Source organism: Acanthopagrus latus, chromosome 19 (genome assembly GCF_904848185.1).
Source record: "Acanthopagrus latus isolate v.2019 chromosome 19, fAcaLat1.1, whole genome shotgun sequence".
Classification (NCBI taxonomy): Eukaryota; Metazoa; Chordata; class Actinopteri; order Spariformes; family Sparidae; genus Acanthopagrus; species Acanthopagrus latus.
Window position 1 is genome coordinate 21,142,702 of NC_051057.1, and position 15,989 is coordinate 21,158,690.

General features: G+C 40.3%; 1 protein-coding gene across 1 annotated transcript in view; it reads right to left on the minus strand.

Annotated features, from left to right (window-relative positions):
- The window catches only part of LOC119009032 (cadherin-18), a 90,309-nt gene that overhangs the window by 26,738 nt on the left and 47,582 nt on the right, over positions 1-15,989 (minus strand). Inside the window, exons 5-8 of the mRNA XM_037079923.1 lie at positions 8,718-8,885; positions 6,808-6,995; positions 5,706-5,959; positions 221-357 (exon numbers count right to left, since the gene is read on the minus strand). Of these exons, the coding sequence (XP_036935818.1) occupies positions 221-357; positions 5,706-5,959; positions 6,808-6,995; positions 8,718-8,885 (747 nt within the window). The remainder of the gene's footprint in view (positions 1-220; positions 358-5,705; positions 5,960-6,807; positions 6,996-8,717; positions 8,886-15,989) is intronic.

The window sequence follows — 15,989 nt, forward strand, 5'->3', positions numbered from 1 at the left end:
GAGAACATCTTCAAGTTCCCAGGCTGTCTTGCACTTTCCAAGACGTAAAATTGAGAATCCGTTGGAAGTAGGAACCATGCCAACGTGGCAAGAAATTCAGCACCCGAGAAAAACCTACATCTGCTCCCTCACATAAGAGCAAACACACCGCAGCAGGTGCGGTACATTTACTCGCCCACTTGTAAACATTCAGTTTATGGAAAGCAACCTGGGTACCTACCAACCTCCGAGGCCATCACAGTGATGTTGTGCCAGGGCATGTCTTCTCTGTCGAGAGGCTGCGTCGTCCGTATGACTCCACTGGTTTCATCGATTCTGAAGTACCTCACGCCTTCCTCTTTGCTGTCCAGGTAATACCTACAGGAGAGGAAATCATGACTGCATGCATTTTAAAAACAAAGGCAGCATTGGTACAGCAGATACAGGCTTCAGGGTGCAGTTAGCTGGTGGTGTCCAGTAAGCACGACGATTCTTTATTTACAGGTTGAATGATGTCAAGATTTTCAGGTTGAAACTGGTCTAAATGTGACTGAAAAATGCATTTTGTCTGTTTTCGAAGCATTTTCTCTCCATCTTTTCCTCTCTGTCAGAACTGCTTCACCTTGGATTACAATAATCATATTAAAGCTCAGCGTCAGTTCAATCAGGAAGACTATCTTTGTGTTGCTCATCATTCACATTTCACATCATATCCAGCAGACTACGGGTGTTTACTTTAGACTATGCCATGATCTTCTTAAGGCAATCTTATAGCTGCTGCCAAGCTTTAAATCTGTTCTCCTCTCTGCTGCTCTCAGTCATCATTTTGGTGGTGGATCGTCGCAAACCCTCCTTCACCCCATTAACCTCCAGAGCTCCCAGGTCTGAGCTCACCAGAAGCCCGCTTCTCTCTGCAATCCATCCAGATCTCAGCCGCACTCTTCATCCGATCACCACCATCAGAGTCTAGACTGCATCAGGGAGGTAATTCTATACCATGCACAGCTTCATTACCCCTTTGAAATACGATAATGACCAGGTCTAATCACCAAAAAACTATTCACTCTCATGTCTTCATTGTGCAAGTGTCATTAAATACCTGTTAACTCGCAATAAGTCACTCCTGTTTAAAACTGTCCAAAAACCCCAGGGGTGGAGTGGAACATGAGTCCCAAATCATGGAATAAATACACATCTACTGATAAATGAGGGCCTGGGAATTTAGTGTTGCACTTCCAAAACTCACAAAATAAAGATTAAAAAACAGTTAAAATTGAAGCAATAGTGGCCGAGATTCGCATTCTCATCAAGCTCCAAAGATACTCATCTCTACGTTCCCCACATGCAACCAGTAGCACCATTTTTCTGAAGCCAACGTCTTTAGGCTGTAATGGGGGATTTCTGTTCATAATTAGCAGTATCAACGCCCAAAGTATGATCTCAAACTTTAGAAAGCTCCCTTTAGAGCCACAACAGACATTATACAACTATTTTCACAGACTGAGCTTTACTGCTCATTAGAGGTAAATTGACCTTTGTGTAAAATCAGTGCCCCTTTAAGCCAAATAGTACTGCTTAGTTAAATGCCGCAGAAAACTATGCAGGCACTTTTTCAGCCTTGGCCTTAGTCCGACGATTCTACAAAAGCCCTGGGAAATGCACATTCTTCGGCTTTTGTATATTTCATATTTGGCAACACAACGTTTCTAGCCAGAAAAAACAAACCCTTACATTAAAGATAAGAGTTTCAGTCAACCAAAGCCCTGAAGTGAAATGAATAAAGTGCAACACAAGCCAAAGGGGATGTTCTCATTGCTTCTGTGATTTTCAAAGACTGGTTGCACCTCCAAAGCACACGAGCAGAAAAAAAATTCCCCGGTGCTTTTAAAATGGACTCTTGGTCTTGAGAGAACGTTCTGAAAATACATATTTCTAAGTCAAGAGCAATTATCGTCAAAATTTAATAATGACAAAAGGCGATGTTCTGCTGCCAGTGTTTACACTGTTGTAATGGCTTTCTAGCAGTGCTGTTATCAAACCCGAAGTGAAGCAGTCCGTGGAATACAAAGCAGGAACGGGCTCAGCTGCTCCCTCTCTTGAGTTCGCTCACGAAATGAGCATTGACTGTGTATTCCCTAATTTATCTCTTAATGACCTATTTACACCTTTAATCCAGCATTCATTCTCCTGAGTCATATGGACTAACTTGCCAATTTCCAATCGACAAGAGAGATGGAAATGGTATGGGGAATTAAGTGCCAGGGTTGCATTTATTTGAAATAATGAACTTTCTTTTTTTTTTTTTTTATTGAGCCTGGATTGCTGTGCATCCTCCGTAGAAATGTTGTCATGGTTTATTAAATGCTCGGGCTCATAAGAGCATGAAGGGTTTTTAGTGAAAGCATTTCAGTGAGAGTTTAGGTGCTAAGCATTCACTTTGTCAAAGAATAATCCAGTGGAAAAAAAAAACAAAAAAACCACTTCCATTCTGTTAATTACTGCCGCTGCTGTTAAATCCTGTTTATTTTGTTGTTTGATGTTTTATTTTCTTATTTTCCTGCAAATAACAGCCAAAAGTACAAGATGTGACATCATACAATGAATAGTTTCTAAAGCACATAGATGGCAAAATGAGCTTTTCTTTTCTTCAGTCCACCCCATGAATGATGTAAAAATGCAATGCTGCATGTGTATTTTATATGTACAGTATTATTTACCTTCCCTAGCATTTTGGGCCTTATGACTAAAATATAGTGATTGTGGGTACATCTGAAAAGTGTTTGTTCATCGCTACAAAAGCCCCGGAGTGCACTGAACATCAACAAACAAAAAGACTAGACTACTGCAGCCCAGCGAGGTGGTAATGCTCATTACACAACACAGAAAACAAAATTGTTAGATGGACAAACAACTGAAAGGAAACCTTGCTTGTTCTAAAAGCAAAGCAGGCGACATTTTAAAGTCGGCATGATGCGGTCACAGATATATTTCCATGCTGTTACTCTATTCTTAAAGCTTTGTTGCTTTCGAATCTGTCTGACGTCTGCATTTTCAGCCTTGGCTCGTTGTCACTAGTCAAAAGGTATATATAGCTAAAGTTCTGTAAAGAAAATATGCATAATTTCATAAAAGAGCGATCACACACTTTCCAAATTACGCCATGCAGCCGCGTATCGAACAAGCTGATCAAGCAACATCTGTGTGGAGGAAGGTGCAAGAAATATATTCATGTTTGTTCAATCCAAAGAGAGCATGCATGTATACCAATGTGTAGCCTGTGGAAACATCTTTAAAGGGCCCAAACACACCACACCGAGACCAAAGAAGCAGTGATGAAGGCTGACTGTTGTGTCGCATACTGTCATCTGTGTACCGGCCAAAAAGATGCATTTGAACACACTGCAAAGACTGCAGCTGATGGTCAACTAGCGCTTACATTCTGCCCCCGTCTGAGAGGAAGTAACTCTCTATACCACTGGGGAGTGGTAGTCTATATTTTAAAATTAAATAGGGAAAACTGCAAGATAATAGTATTAGTATTAGACATTAGTATTAAATGTTTCCTGTTATTAGCTGCAGTGTTTTGAAAATGTACATTTCCACCGGCTGATTGATGCATCATTTTCCAAAGAAATTAGGATGTACACAAATATTTGTGCGCAAATATGAACTTTTGCTTCAAAGAACGATCTGCCTTTAGAGGTAGAATATAATTGTTACATGTACATTTCTACAGCAGTCAAAACTGTGATGTAATCCAACGTCTTGTTTGGTAACATTTCCCAGTATTTGATTTCTATTTATTTGAAAATCACTTCTTTCATCAGTTTATTTGATATTACAGCTATTTACACTTGAAGGGAACATCTGAAAGTCAGTTGATACAAGCTGAAGAAAGGGCTGACTTGAAGCCATCCAAGTTTTCACGACTGTTCCAGATGATTATGTTAATGTATAGGAGCAGCCTGAGGTAATGAGCCATAGACTAAGACTTTGTTTGGAAATTTAGATGTCAATTTCCGACCAGCATTTGATATGTCACATCAATAACATGTTTATTTCATCGCACGCCTGGGCAGCTTTATGATGATCAAAGAGCCAAATACTGATCCCTGCTGCATTCTGCACCCCGATGCAAACACGGGGAGCAGCGGCGCGGTTGTTTCTCTTTTTTCTGGGTTCAAGTGGATGTCATCGAAATACCTCCCGCTGCCTTCGCCTTTACGTGCTGAGCACTGGGACTGATGTACTGTAGGAATGGACGATGACGAGGTATCCCTCCTCCAGGAGAGCAAAGAAGCTCTTTCATATGCAGATTACCTTCCTGTTTACTACAAATCTTTCGCAAAGTATCAAGATTCTGACATGAATCAAAGAATCATTTTTGCCAAGTGTCTTCCTCCCCATTTGAAATTGCACATCATTCATCAAAAGCTGCAGCGCTCGCCGCTCCAGAATGGGGCGGACAGTCGTGCGGCCATAAGTCTCGGCTTAATGTTGTTTCGAAAACCCCTGGGCTCTGCAGACCATGCTGAGCCTTTAAACTATGATCCCATAACATACACTACCAACTGAGATTGCTTCTTATTGATATATCAGCAATACTTCATCTAAAGAGGAGTTCCATATTTACAGGTACTCCATCATTTACGGCAAGGCTACAGAGGGAATTCAAATTAAACCATGTGCTGCCGAGTTGCTTGAGTGTACTGTCATGAAACGAGGCACCTGTGCAGAGCGAAAAACTTAGGATTAGTCCGCTGCCTGAGGCCGATATCAATCTCTTTTCAGCAGAACACAAGCATATTTTTAGAGTGCATGCAAATGTGCTAAGCAGTTGTATTGCCTCGGGTTAATTCACAGGCTTGCAGACAAAATATCAATATCAAAATATGATGATGCCAAGAAATGAGAAAGATTCACTATGCATATTGATTCTCAGAGCAGATGTGAAAGGGGGATGTATAGTATCAGAAACAAACAAGAGGCTATGACATTAATAATGTCTTTTGATCATTTAACATTATGCTCTATATTGGTCTGACCCGAGACAAGTTTAAAACCACCTCAAAAACTACTCGGTGTCAAGATGTGGCTTCAAATGCTCGTCTATAAAAAGTTCAGTTATATGGAGCAGGGAGTTGAAATGCAAATTGGAGTTTTAGTTAGACAAACATTTCTTGGAGGCAGACGTAATCTTGTTAGTTGACTTAAAACCTCAATGGGCAAATCCAAAGCCCCTCAGTCGCATCTCACTGGTAAACCCGAACGCCAAAGAAGAAACTCAGACAGCCATTCCTGATGAGCCGTGACCAGTGTGGCAAAAACGGTCTCTCTTTATCAACCAAGCTAATCCAGACAGACTTAGTGGCCAGTCTTGTTAGAAATTTTTAAGAAAGACCATCTGGCAAAGACTTGGATTTCTCTAAAATTGAAGGTTTTGGCAACCAATTAGTTAGAAAAATCCCAGAGTTACATTGGCTGCCTGTCACATGTAAAAGAGTGCTCAGCCTCAAAATAAGCCTCATAATATTAGCAACCTCCTCTCTCACCCTTTGCTTTTGCAGCGGGCTTGTCTGATAATTCTTAACAAGATAAACTGCATCTACCTTCAGTTCTATCCAGTGATGCACAACTAATGAGACAGTATACCCACAGAGCTGCTCTGCCTCTGGATATCTCTAATCATTCCTGCAGATTGTATGTGCACTGTGCACGTGTCTTACCTGACAGGACTGTTCCTGCTGTCAGGATCTCGAGCCGTCACGCCGCCCACCTCCGTGCCACTCGGTGCGTTCTCATACACGTCCATGATAAAATGCTCCAAAGAGAAGACGGGCGCTTCGTCCACGTCCCCGACGGTGATTTTAAGGGTGGCGGTGTCTTTGAAAGAGCCGAGATAGGAGTAACGAGGATCCACATGTGTATTCACCCCCTCGATGTGGAGGGTGTAGGTCTTCTTTCTCTCGTAGTTGAGAGGCTGTTGGGAAAAGAACCATAGGGAAGTGTGATTAGCACACTTATAGTGCAAAGTAGCTACACTATATCTGGATGGAACCAGTGATGAGAGGTGAATGCTAATTTAAGGCTCAGTTAAATACATTGCAATACAAGTATTGCAGTAAGATAAGTTTTAGTTTGACAAGAGGGGTGGAAAAGCAAGCGTAATATTTTTTTTTTCTTCTGCTTGAGGTAAGACTTTCTTTTCCATATGATTTGTCAAATCATCATCCTATGGAGTTTTAACTAAATTCAAATTCAACAGCACTGCAAAAGAGACTGTAAGTCTTATATATATTTTCCATTTTTCAACTAATTTAATCCGAACAAAGTCTGTTTGTCTTTTAATCATTTTGAATTTTTGGAACAGAGTCCATCCTGGCATCTGCCTTCTACTAATTTATTGGAGCATTGCTACTAAACCTGACAGATGTATCAGCTAACAGATAGTATCAGCTGCTATTGGCATATCACACATATAATCATATTAGTGCATATGTTGCCCCCTTTTTTAAGAGGACATAATCTAAAAGAAAATGCTTAATTACAAATCAGTCAAAGAGCCTTTTTTTTTATTTATTTATTTTTTTTATTTGTTTAAGTCATTTAATACTGCTAGACTGTGGATTTCTTTGTGAACGGACAGATTTACCTAAGTGTCCTCGTATGATATGAGATGGTAAATAGTGGCTTTCTAGCATCCCTTGGGGTCAAAAACAGTCAACAGTTCACCCGCAAGTTCAAGCAAAAGACTGATAAACATTTCCTCATATCTTCCTCAAGAGACTCTAAAAATAGACTCATGTCTTTTAGGCTGCATCTCCTTACCTTTTTAAGGCTGATGACTCCCTCTCTCGTGTCCCTGTCCGTGGATATGGAGAACATGTTGGCCCCCTCAGAGTTAATGATGCTGTACCTGATGTCTGCATTGACGCCAAGGTCCTCATCATTAGCTTTGATCTTCCCAACCGGTTTCCCTACTTGAGCTGATTCAGGGACATACAGCTGGTAATTTTCTGTGGATAAAAATTTAGAGACGGCACAAAAAAAAAAAAAAGTGTTTTAAACAGAGGCCGATCTGCACCGCATCATTGTCTGAAAGGGCTTAGCTAAGCACTTTGAGTCTGTCACCATTTGTTCCTGGGGGAATGTCATTAAAAACACTCTGCAGTGCTTCAATTGACATTAAATGCTAAAGTGTGGTTGATAGCACTGCAATGGAGCAGATCAAACTCTGAGGCAGATGATTATTCAGAAAATGTTGATGGTTTGGAAATAGTTTGTCGCTGCAGCACAAAATGAAAAACTAAGCCTTGGGGGATTGCGCTTGATGAGGCACTTTCAAAGACAAAGAGTCACAACTTTGTCATTACTTAAACTTATCATTTAAATGGGAAAAATATCCGACTGCAAAACAGAAGCTTTTGATGAATGCCGGTCTCATTTTTGCTAATTATGGAAAATTTAACCGCAATATTAGACGACTGAGTCACACAATAATGAAAAAAAAATACATTATAGTGGGGAATGCTGAGTAGGTCTATGAGGGGAAGCCTCAATAATTAAAATAAAATTATGCTTTGCTCTTCAGAGATTGATGTATTGCTAATCAATGCATGCATGAAAAAAGCATAATGAAAAAGGATTTTCTGTGCAAACACTGAAATGTTGATGCTCACAGTGCAGAGGATAATCTGCCTGTCTCTTATGGTAAAACCTATTAGCACTTTTGTTCCGCAATGTGAATGATTTTAAAGAACAGTACCTCTGTTTCAGTTATCTTTCCACTTCCAAAAGGAAAATACAGTATGGAGCTCATTTTAAAAATGCATTTCAGGTAATTTAATGTGCCTCAGGCCTCTCTGTTGGAGGTCTTCTGCTCAAGGCCCAGAATGACTGCGAACAGCTGATTATATTCCCAGCCACAACTTGGCTATTTCACGTAATAGGAGATAATGTATTCCAGTTAGTTGTAGTAACACAATTACCATTGGTCATTTTGCTAAATCGTCCTTCTGGCTAGTTAACAAGCAAAAAAGCCAAAGGGAACAATTTTATCAGGGTAAAGTCAAAGACAATATAGTGTCTCCTGGTTTCCTCAATACAGTGCACCTTATTCCAACACAAGCATCCATCTGTTTGATTAGTTAGAATGACTTCGACACGGTTTCTTGTTACATAAGAACAGACTATATTCATTCGACATTTACCTCATTAATATCCAGCCCGTGCTCATCCCCGACTAATTTTTAAATTATGGCATGACTTGCCCGATGTAATGTGAGTTACATCACTTCCATTACTCAAATTACATATATATTACGTACAGTACAACATTACAAGACTATACGTAATTATTTCAACCCAAAGTATGATGTCTCCCTAAACCTAACAAAGTAGTTTTGTTGCCTAAAGCTGACCGAACCTCACCCATGACAATGCTGATTACAGTCTAAAAAGTCATTACATGTCATTAAACGTGAACTCTTTGTCACCAGCTTTATTTTGAAAGTCTAACCTAATGAATTTGAATTTGACTATGAATTTGAAGGACCGTACCATAGGTAAAGTCTATAAAGCACTTATTAAGCCTTAATCTCAGTGACCATATTCTATGACTACTATGACGAATAAAGAGCCGTTATGCATGCTAATAAGCCACTACTTAATGGAAAATATGTTTACCAGTAATCTAAATAATGTATTTTGTTAGATAGACTGTAAAGTTGTGAACATACTTTGTGGAAACTTGGGCGGGTTGTCGTTGATGTCCGTCAGAGTGATGTTGATGGTGGTGGAGCCAGAGAGGCCTCCGACCTGGCCTGCCATGTCTTTGGCTTGGATAACAACCGTGTAGTGTTCTCTGGCTTCCCGGTCCATGTTGGCTAAGGCAGTCCTGATGATTCCTGCACGGTCAGAGGAAAAAAACCCCAAAAAAAACCATTATGAGCCAAAATGCTGGGAGGCACTGCCATGTTTCCATGTGGCTGCAGACATTTTTTGAAAGGAATATTGGTCATGTCATGGGTTGGGGCAACTATTACAGTAAAAAAAAACATAACCCATGTGAAATATATTGGTTGTTGTCAAGATGTTATTGCCGTTTTCCTAAGATTTTTCCCAGCCAAACTTCTTGAAGTTATGGACTGCACATAAAGCACCACATCACAGCCCCCCCTTAAAGACTAACACCATAAAACTGTGCTTCTTTCATCTTTGATTCTCCTGGTCCCTCATTGCCAAGGTTAGCCTTTCCTCACTTTTCATTACAGTCAAAATGACTATGCAACCTTGGATCACGGCAGAATGCAACTTTCTATGGCACCCACTCAATCACATTTATTACTACAATAACACGGCAAACACAGCCATGAACTTTCACAATGCTAACTCTGTGATATATGACTGCACCTCTACCCACTACAGGGAAACCGTACACAGGTAATAACGCAGTAACAAGCCTAAAAACACAGGCAGAGTATTCGCCTCCCATGTTGCTGTGCGGTAGGTGATTTACTGAATGCAATAGCTGGGTGTCTTGCGCATATGTCTGTGTGTGTTTGTCTGTGTGCTGAGTCTTAATGTGTCTGTTCCTCCATATTAGTTTTGTGTGTGTGCGTCTATATCTGTGCTGGAGGGTTAATGCGCCATCTTAGCTCCCGAAACCACATCACCACATGGAGCCAGATTTAATATGTTCTACCCGTTACATCTGTGCTCGTTGTAAATCTTGTTTTTTTCCTCAGAGCCATGACCCTCCAGCAACAATTGTACTCATGTTCTTGTGAACTTGTGAACCTGCCAATAATACACAACGGTTGACCAGGAGCACAGAGACCTGTGAGAAAATGGGATGCTGTTGCTCATGATGGTAAATGGACTTTGCTGCTGTTGCTTCATGTTGTGAGTGAAAATCACAACAGGAGGTGATGTTGGATAAGATGGAGAATGAAACAAGGCATCGCTAATATCACTGGTGCCTGGTGAAACTGCTCGATTTTCTAAAGTGGTTTATGTTTACAGCAAAAAGTGTTAAATGGTGCATAAATAATCACATTATAATATCACTTAAGCTATATTTACCCTTTTTTTTTTTCTTCAGAAGTTTAAAATGCCAAATTCAGTTTGTGGCACCTTCCTTCTCAACTCCCAGTGCTGATTAAATTCCACCCTGGGAGGCAAGATGAATGCACTAAACTTCAATTACACTTTTTTTGAGGTGAATGTGAGGACAACAGCGAGTGATGACAGTGTTCAGGATGTACTAATTATGAGCAAAACCATCTTATCTTTTAACTGAACCTAACCAAGTTCTTCTGGTTGAAATTGTCACCAGACTTGACATCTTTGTTATTGTTAACTTGACCATGGAAGAGACCGTGTCCTGTGGTGCCTAGATGCTAAACATAGTGGAGCATTTAGCAGCTCAAGATCCAGATTTGTTTCTCAGGAATAGGTGGAGACGATAAGAGAAAGTAACGTTTGGACCTACATTCACCAGGTACCCAGAAACATGACTAATGCTGTCCTGTATCTGCTGGATCTTGGACGACTGACCAAGAAAATTATCATTTATTGCAATTTTTCTGTTAGCTCTAGGTTTCTAACTCGAGCCTTGAAATATTCCAGTTTCATGATTTCCTAATTTCACAAAAGTGGCAGCAATAGCCGTGTTATACAATAGGTCATTTTCCTCTTTCTTTCTTCTCGACTCTATAGACAGAAACTAATCCACTCGCCTCGAGCAGAATAATCATTAAAAGTGGGTCAAGGAGCAGGGCAGCCAACAGTATTACGATCCAGGGGATCTTAGGTTCCACATCATCTGTCACACTGAGTAGTAGCTGAGGTCCTATAGACTGCCTGTGAAGCCTGGCTCATCAGCAGTGAATCAACAAAAAGGGAAATTATATTTTATTAATCACACGATGGACAAGGATGGAATGGTAATATATAACTATCATAAGCAACAGACATAAAAGAAGAGTGATATGAGCAGAAGGTGTCACAGAAGGAGTCGGTGTTCTGCTGAGAATTGCATTGGAGAGCCGAGTTCAAGTCAGATGATTTTGTAATCCCCACAATGTAACCTTTAAAAATATAAAGTTGACAGGGTGATGAAATTTATATGAATGAGCTTTGAATAGAGTTCTCTACTGCAGCATCCACAGTGGTATGAGCAAACCTTAACCTATTGATTTCTCCAGTTCAAATTTCTCTCGTGGCTGATGCTTCTGGACTTTTTCCATATAAAGGACAGAATCAGTCGACTGGTTAAAAAAGAGTGTTTCAATGTGTAATGTCACACGGCGCTCTGTGTGTCCTCAGATGCCCCTACAGAGCTACACAGAAACACAACCTGTTGGATATTGTGAGATAAAGCAAAACTAGATTTAGACACTTTTTGTACTTTAAAGCATATTGCAGGGGTTCAGTCTTTCTTTGTACCGACTCTGATGGTATCTAATACTCGTGCGGCGTCATTTTGTGTGTATTAGTTCTGCCTGTACATGAACAACCGTTAAGTGGGGCACCAGCAAGACAGACACGACGTGTTGCAGGGCTTTATTCCAAGGATATCAAAGCTAACACATTTACTTTGACTGCCAGGTAGATTCCTCTCTGACACGATATAAAAAATATGTTGTTTTTTTTCCCCATTCAAAAGTGAGTTACTAGAATTCATTCTTGATTTAAAATAATGGTGGTTCATATATCATATGGTTTTTAATTAAATGGGAGTCAACTGACCTTTTTGTTGGTGAGTTACATGTTGGTACATCCTTCTTATCGAACGCTAATCAGACAGTGACAGAATGTGCTGGATTGCTGTTTCAGCTCTGAGTCAACAGGAGAGATTAACATGCTGCTCTCTGTATTGGAAAATGCCAAAACTATGAGCTAAATGCACATCAATAATAAACACTGGCGTTTATTTTTTTGTGACTCCCAGCATTTCCTGTGATCTCACTTATCAGAGCAAAAACTGAACCAGTAAGGGAAATTTCTTCATAATAGACGAAATATGGGTTTTAAATTGTACATTTAAATAACACAACTTTGATCGTCAGTATTTTGAAGCCTTACAGGTCGTGAATGTGGAATATAGTAGAATCTAGCAATGAGGTGGCAGATTGCAACAAACTGTACACCCTTGGCTTTCACGCTCCCCACTAAAAACATGACCAATGTGAAAACCTCTTGAGCAAGTGTTGTCCATTCTGGGCTACTGAAGACATCAGGGACAGGGGACGTTTAATTGGGTTTTGTGGCAACCATGTGACATCTGCAGTCATGTTTTTGGTGACCAAAAAAGTCATTTTAAGCCAAACCATGTTTTTCTGACCCTAACCAAGATGTTATTTTGCTTAAACCCAACCAGAGCATGAGCACAACGTTGCAACAAGAAAGACATTGAACCTACAGAAACTTAAGGTTGCAATATAAAGAAATGAGAGGTTTTAACTCATCTGTAGCTTTGCAGAATCTTACCTTGCCAACATTTATTCTGGCTATTGGCTTGACATTAATGAAGACATAAGTATGACTATTTTATTCCATTTCTGCCGTTAGATCCTCCTAAATATTTCACACCGGACCTTTTAAACTCAAAGATTTTAATTTTACCCTACAAAACTGAAGCATAAAAAATAGAAAAGCTTGATTGGACTCGTGGTGGAAGCCTGTCAGAAACCTATAATGTCTGTCCTTTGTCTTCCCATTACCTCTACAGGTTAGACATGATATTTTCTAGCACACTGTGCCACATTGTTCTTTTCAAATGCCAGATCTCAGCATGAATCTGCTGCTTTTCTTGGATTCAAAACTAATCAAATTGCTTGCAGCCACTTTCTAATGATGCGGGCTTTGTCTTGTGTTATTAACTGGAGTCTTAGCATTACTTAACCTGGGGTCCTTGAGACACAGAGATCTTGGCAATTGGCCACACTTTCCATTAAAACAACACCAAGACAGACGAGCTGACCTTTCAAGTCTCTTATTACCCCTTTACTCATGAAGGCACATCGCTCCTGAGCAATATTTCACAGCACCGGGTTTAGGAACTTTGAGCACAACTATGAGGTTTTCTGTCTCAGCTTTGGGAATTCCACAGTCGTCAACAAAAGTGCAGATGATCTGCTGTCAATCATTTGTCGACAAACAAACACAGGAGAAGCCCCTGACCATTCAGGAATGAGGAAAACACTTAAACAAGAAAAGAGATTTGTGACCACCTATGAATGATGTAGCTAAATTACAAACATACTCACTGAACTGCATTAAATGTTGAACAGCATTCTTTAACAATAAAGAAAAGGCCACAGAGGTATTCTCTGGAAAGTGCAAGTACCTGAGCGGTATGTCAGTGCTTTGACATGAAGATCGCACCCCTGAACTCCCTCTCCTGACCACTTCTGAACCACAATACCTCAGATAGTCTCCCCTAAATCTCTATGGAGCTCGTCAGTTAATTTAGAAAATAATTGAGAGAGAGCTGACTTCCTTGAACCCGGGCCCATTCGACACAGTGAGGTGGTTAGCCTTTTCCTCAACCTCCCCAGTCTATTAGAGTTGATACCATCACACTATCCACCTCTTTGTCTGGCTAGAAACTTCTAAAGGAGGACAATCTCCTGGGTGAACAAAAAGGATTATAGGAGATTACTAAAGCGCTCTTCAATCTCCAGCTTCAGGAATCTTGGTTTTTGGTCCATCCAATACGATGTTATCCCTGTGTGTCTGCACTCTTAAAGCGTTTCTGGATAAGAAAAAAAAAAAAAATGGTAGATAACACCAACAAAAGCAGAAATATAAATCACAGAAATCATAAAAAGTAGACCTTTACCTGTGACTTTACAGGGACTTTTCTGTTTTTTTTGTTCATATTTTATGATATCTGATTGAGAATAATTGGACTGCTACATCATGACTGACTGACAGTGACAGCTTTTTCCTTGATCTAACCAGTGGTTAGACTTAATCCATGAACTGCAAAAAAAAAAAAAAAAAATGTCTTGATCTGTGTCAGCTCCTTCAATAAACTCGAACACTCCCAAATCCCAGATCAGCAGAGAAATTAGCCTATTTAGAATGCAAAAGGGACTTAGTGGCTCTGCAGTGTGGTGTGTCTTTGCGCCTGTGTGTGAGCGAGTACAGATGTTAGGCAGGGTTGGAGGGGCATTCGACTATGAGACTCCAGAGGAACAACCTTGATGTCTCTGCGGGTAAGTGACAGATGCACGGTAGTGATGGGAAAGACAGGAGTTACGACCCGACTATAAAAAGGATAAATGCAGCCGCCGTCTAAGAAGTACTTTTGCTGAGATATAGAAAGCTCTTAATAAAAGTGCTGGCTTGCACTTTTGAAATTTGCAAACCATGTAATCAAGTAAAGCCATTTCAGCGAAAGTACAGTTAGCACATCATTTAGCAAATAGAACTAGTATGGCGATATGGCAAGCTAATACTGTAATATCACTCTGGCAAAAAGTGGCAGACTTTACCTGAGTAAACCTGTCAAATGTAGAATCAGGCACCATTTCTAACTTTTATCCTGTAATTTCCATTCAGTGAGCTGAGGAAGGTAACGTCTGCCTAATACGCTGCTGTCCTTGTGTAGCCGCTCTTGTTATAGACACACAATCCCCAGACAAGTCACAACAAGCGCAGCAGGTAGGGGGCTCAGGGTCCTGACACCTTGCCAGGATTCAAAGCTGTTGTTTAAAACTGACCTCAGCAACCGTCTCTGACCATCCAGCTTTAAAGATACAGTTTGACATTTTGGGGAATGCACTCGTTCAGTTCCATACAAGGTTATCAGAGGAGACTGATAAATACACAATCTGATATTGCTGCTTATGTGTTGTTCCTGGAACATCATAAAGAAAAAGTTGCTCTGGGACCATCACTGAAACTGACTGATCATGTATTTGTTATTTTTGTCATTATATTACACTGCTTAGCAACTTGGGGAAAAAGTGTAAACAAAGTTGCCTAAACCTAATCAAGTATATTCATTGTCTAAACCTAACCAAATGTGTGCGTTGCCTAATCCTAACCAAGGAGTTTTATTGCCTGAAACTTGCCAAACAGCAACAGAAAACTGAAAGGAAATGAAGAATAATTGAACTTAGTACATGGATAGTAAGTGAGTGTGACGGAATATACGTACGGGATCTGAACTTCGCTCTCCTGAATAAAAGTGGTATACTTAATCAATGATGATGGCTTGCTCTAGATGCAGACCTTGTTGCTATTTGATGATGATGATGATGATGATGATGATGGAGGAACATTAATTATGATGTTCCAGCAACAAAACACAATTCAGTTGCAATTATGATCTGGGAGCAACAATAATTATGGAGCAGCCACCTAGCTCAGTTAGAAAAAAAAAAGGGGGGTAAAGAGGAAGCTGTCCAAAGGTAACAAAATATTGTTTGTAGAAAAACCAACTCCATCATGTCACTGCTTCAGGCCAAGAAGGTTTTTGTATTAGACACACAACACATGAAGTGATAAGGGGCTGCTGAAGGGCTGAGAAACAGATTTTTTTCTTTATCTTTGGGCAGAGTCAGGGTAGCTGCTTCGAATCATTATGTTCGGTTAAACTCATCCCCTGCTGACCCCCACACTATATTTAGTCCTGTTTACTAGTCATGAATACAGCAGCCTCCATATGCAGTAAGTCTGGGTAGAAATGGAATGTCATTATAGGTAGGAGTCTGCAGGTTTCTGCTCCAGCCACATTCTGCACCAACAAGATTTCACTGATTAGTCCACCGCACTTTCTGAAGGTGTGACAATCAGTGGCGTTCGTTGCTGTAATGTGCAGTTGGAACGGAAACCTGCAGCGTCTCAGTACTTCACTGATCAACAAGTGGATAATCCATACCTTCTTCCAAATTACATTCCACTGTGCTTTATGAAGTGCTACAGACGCCATACAATTTTGATTATGCACAAACCTGCACAGGGATTGATCAAACACGTTTAGAATTTTGTGTGGT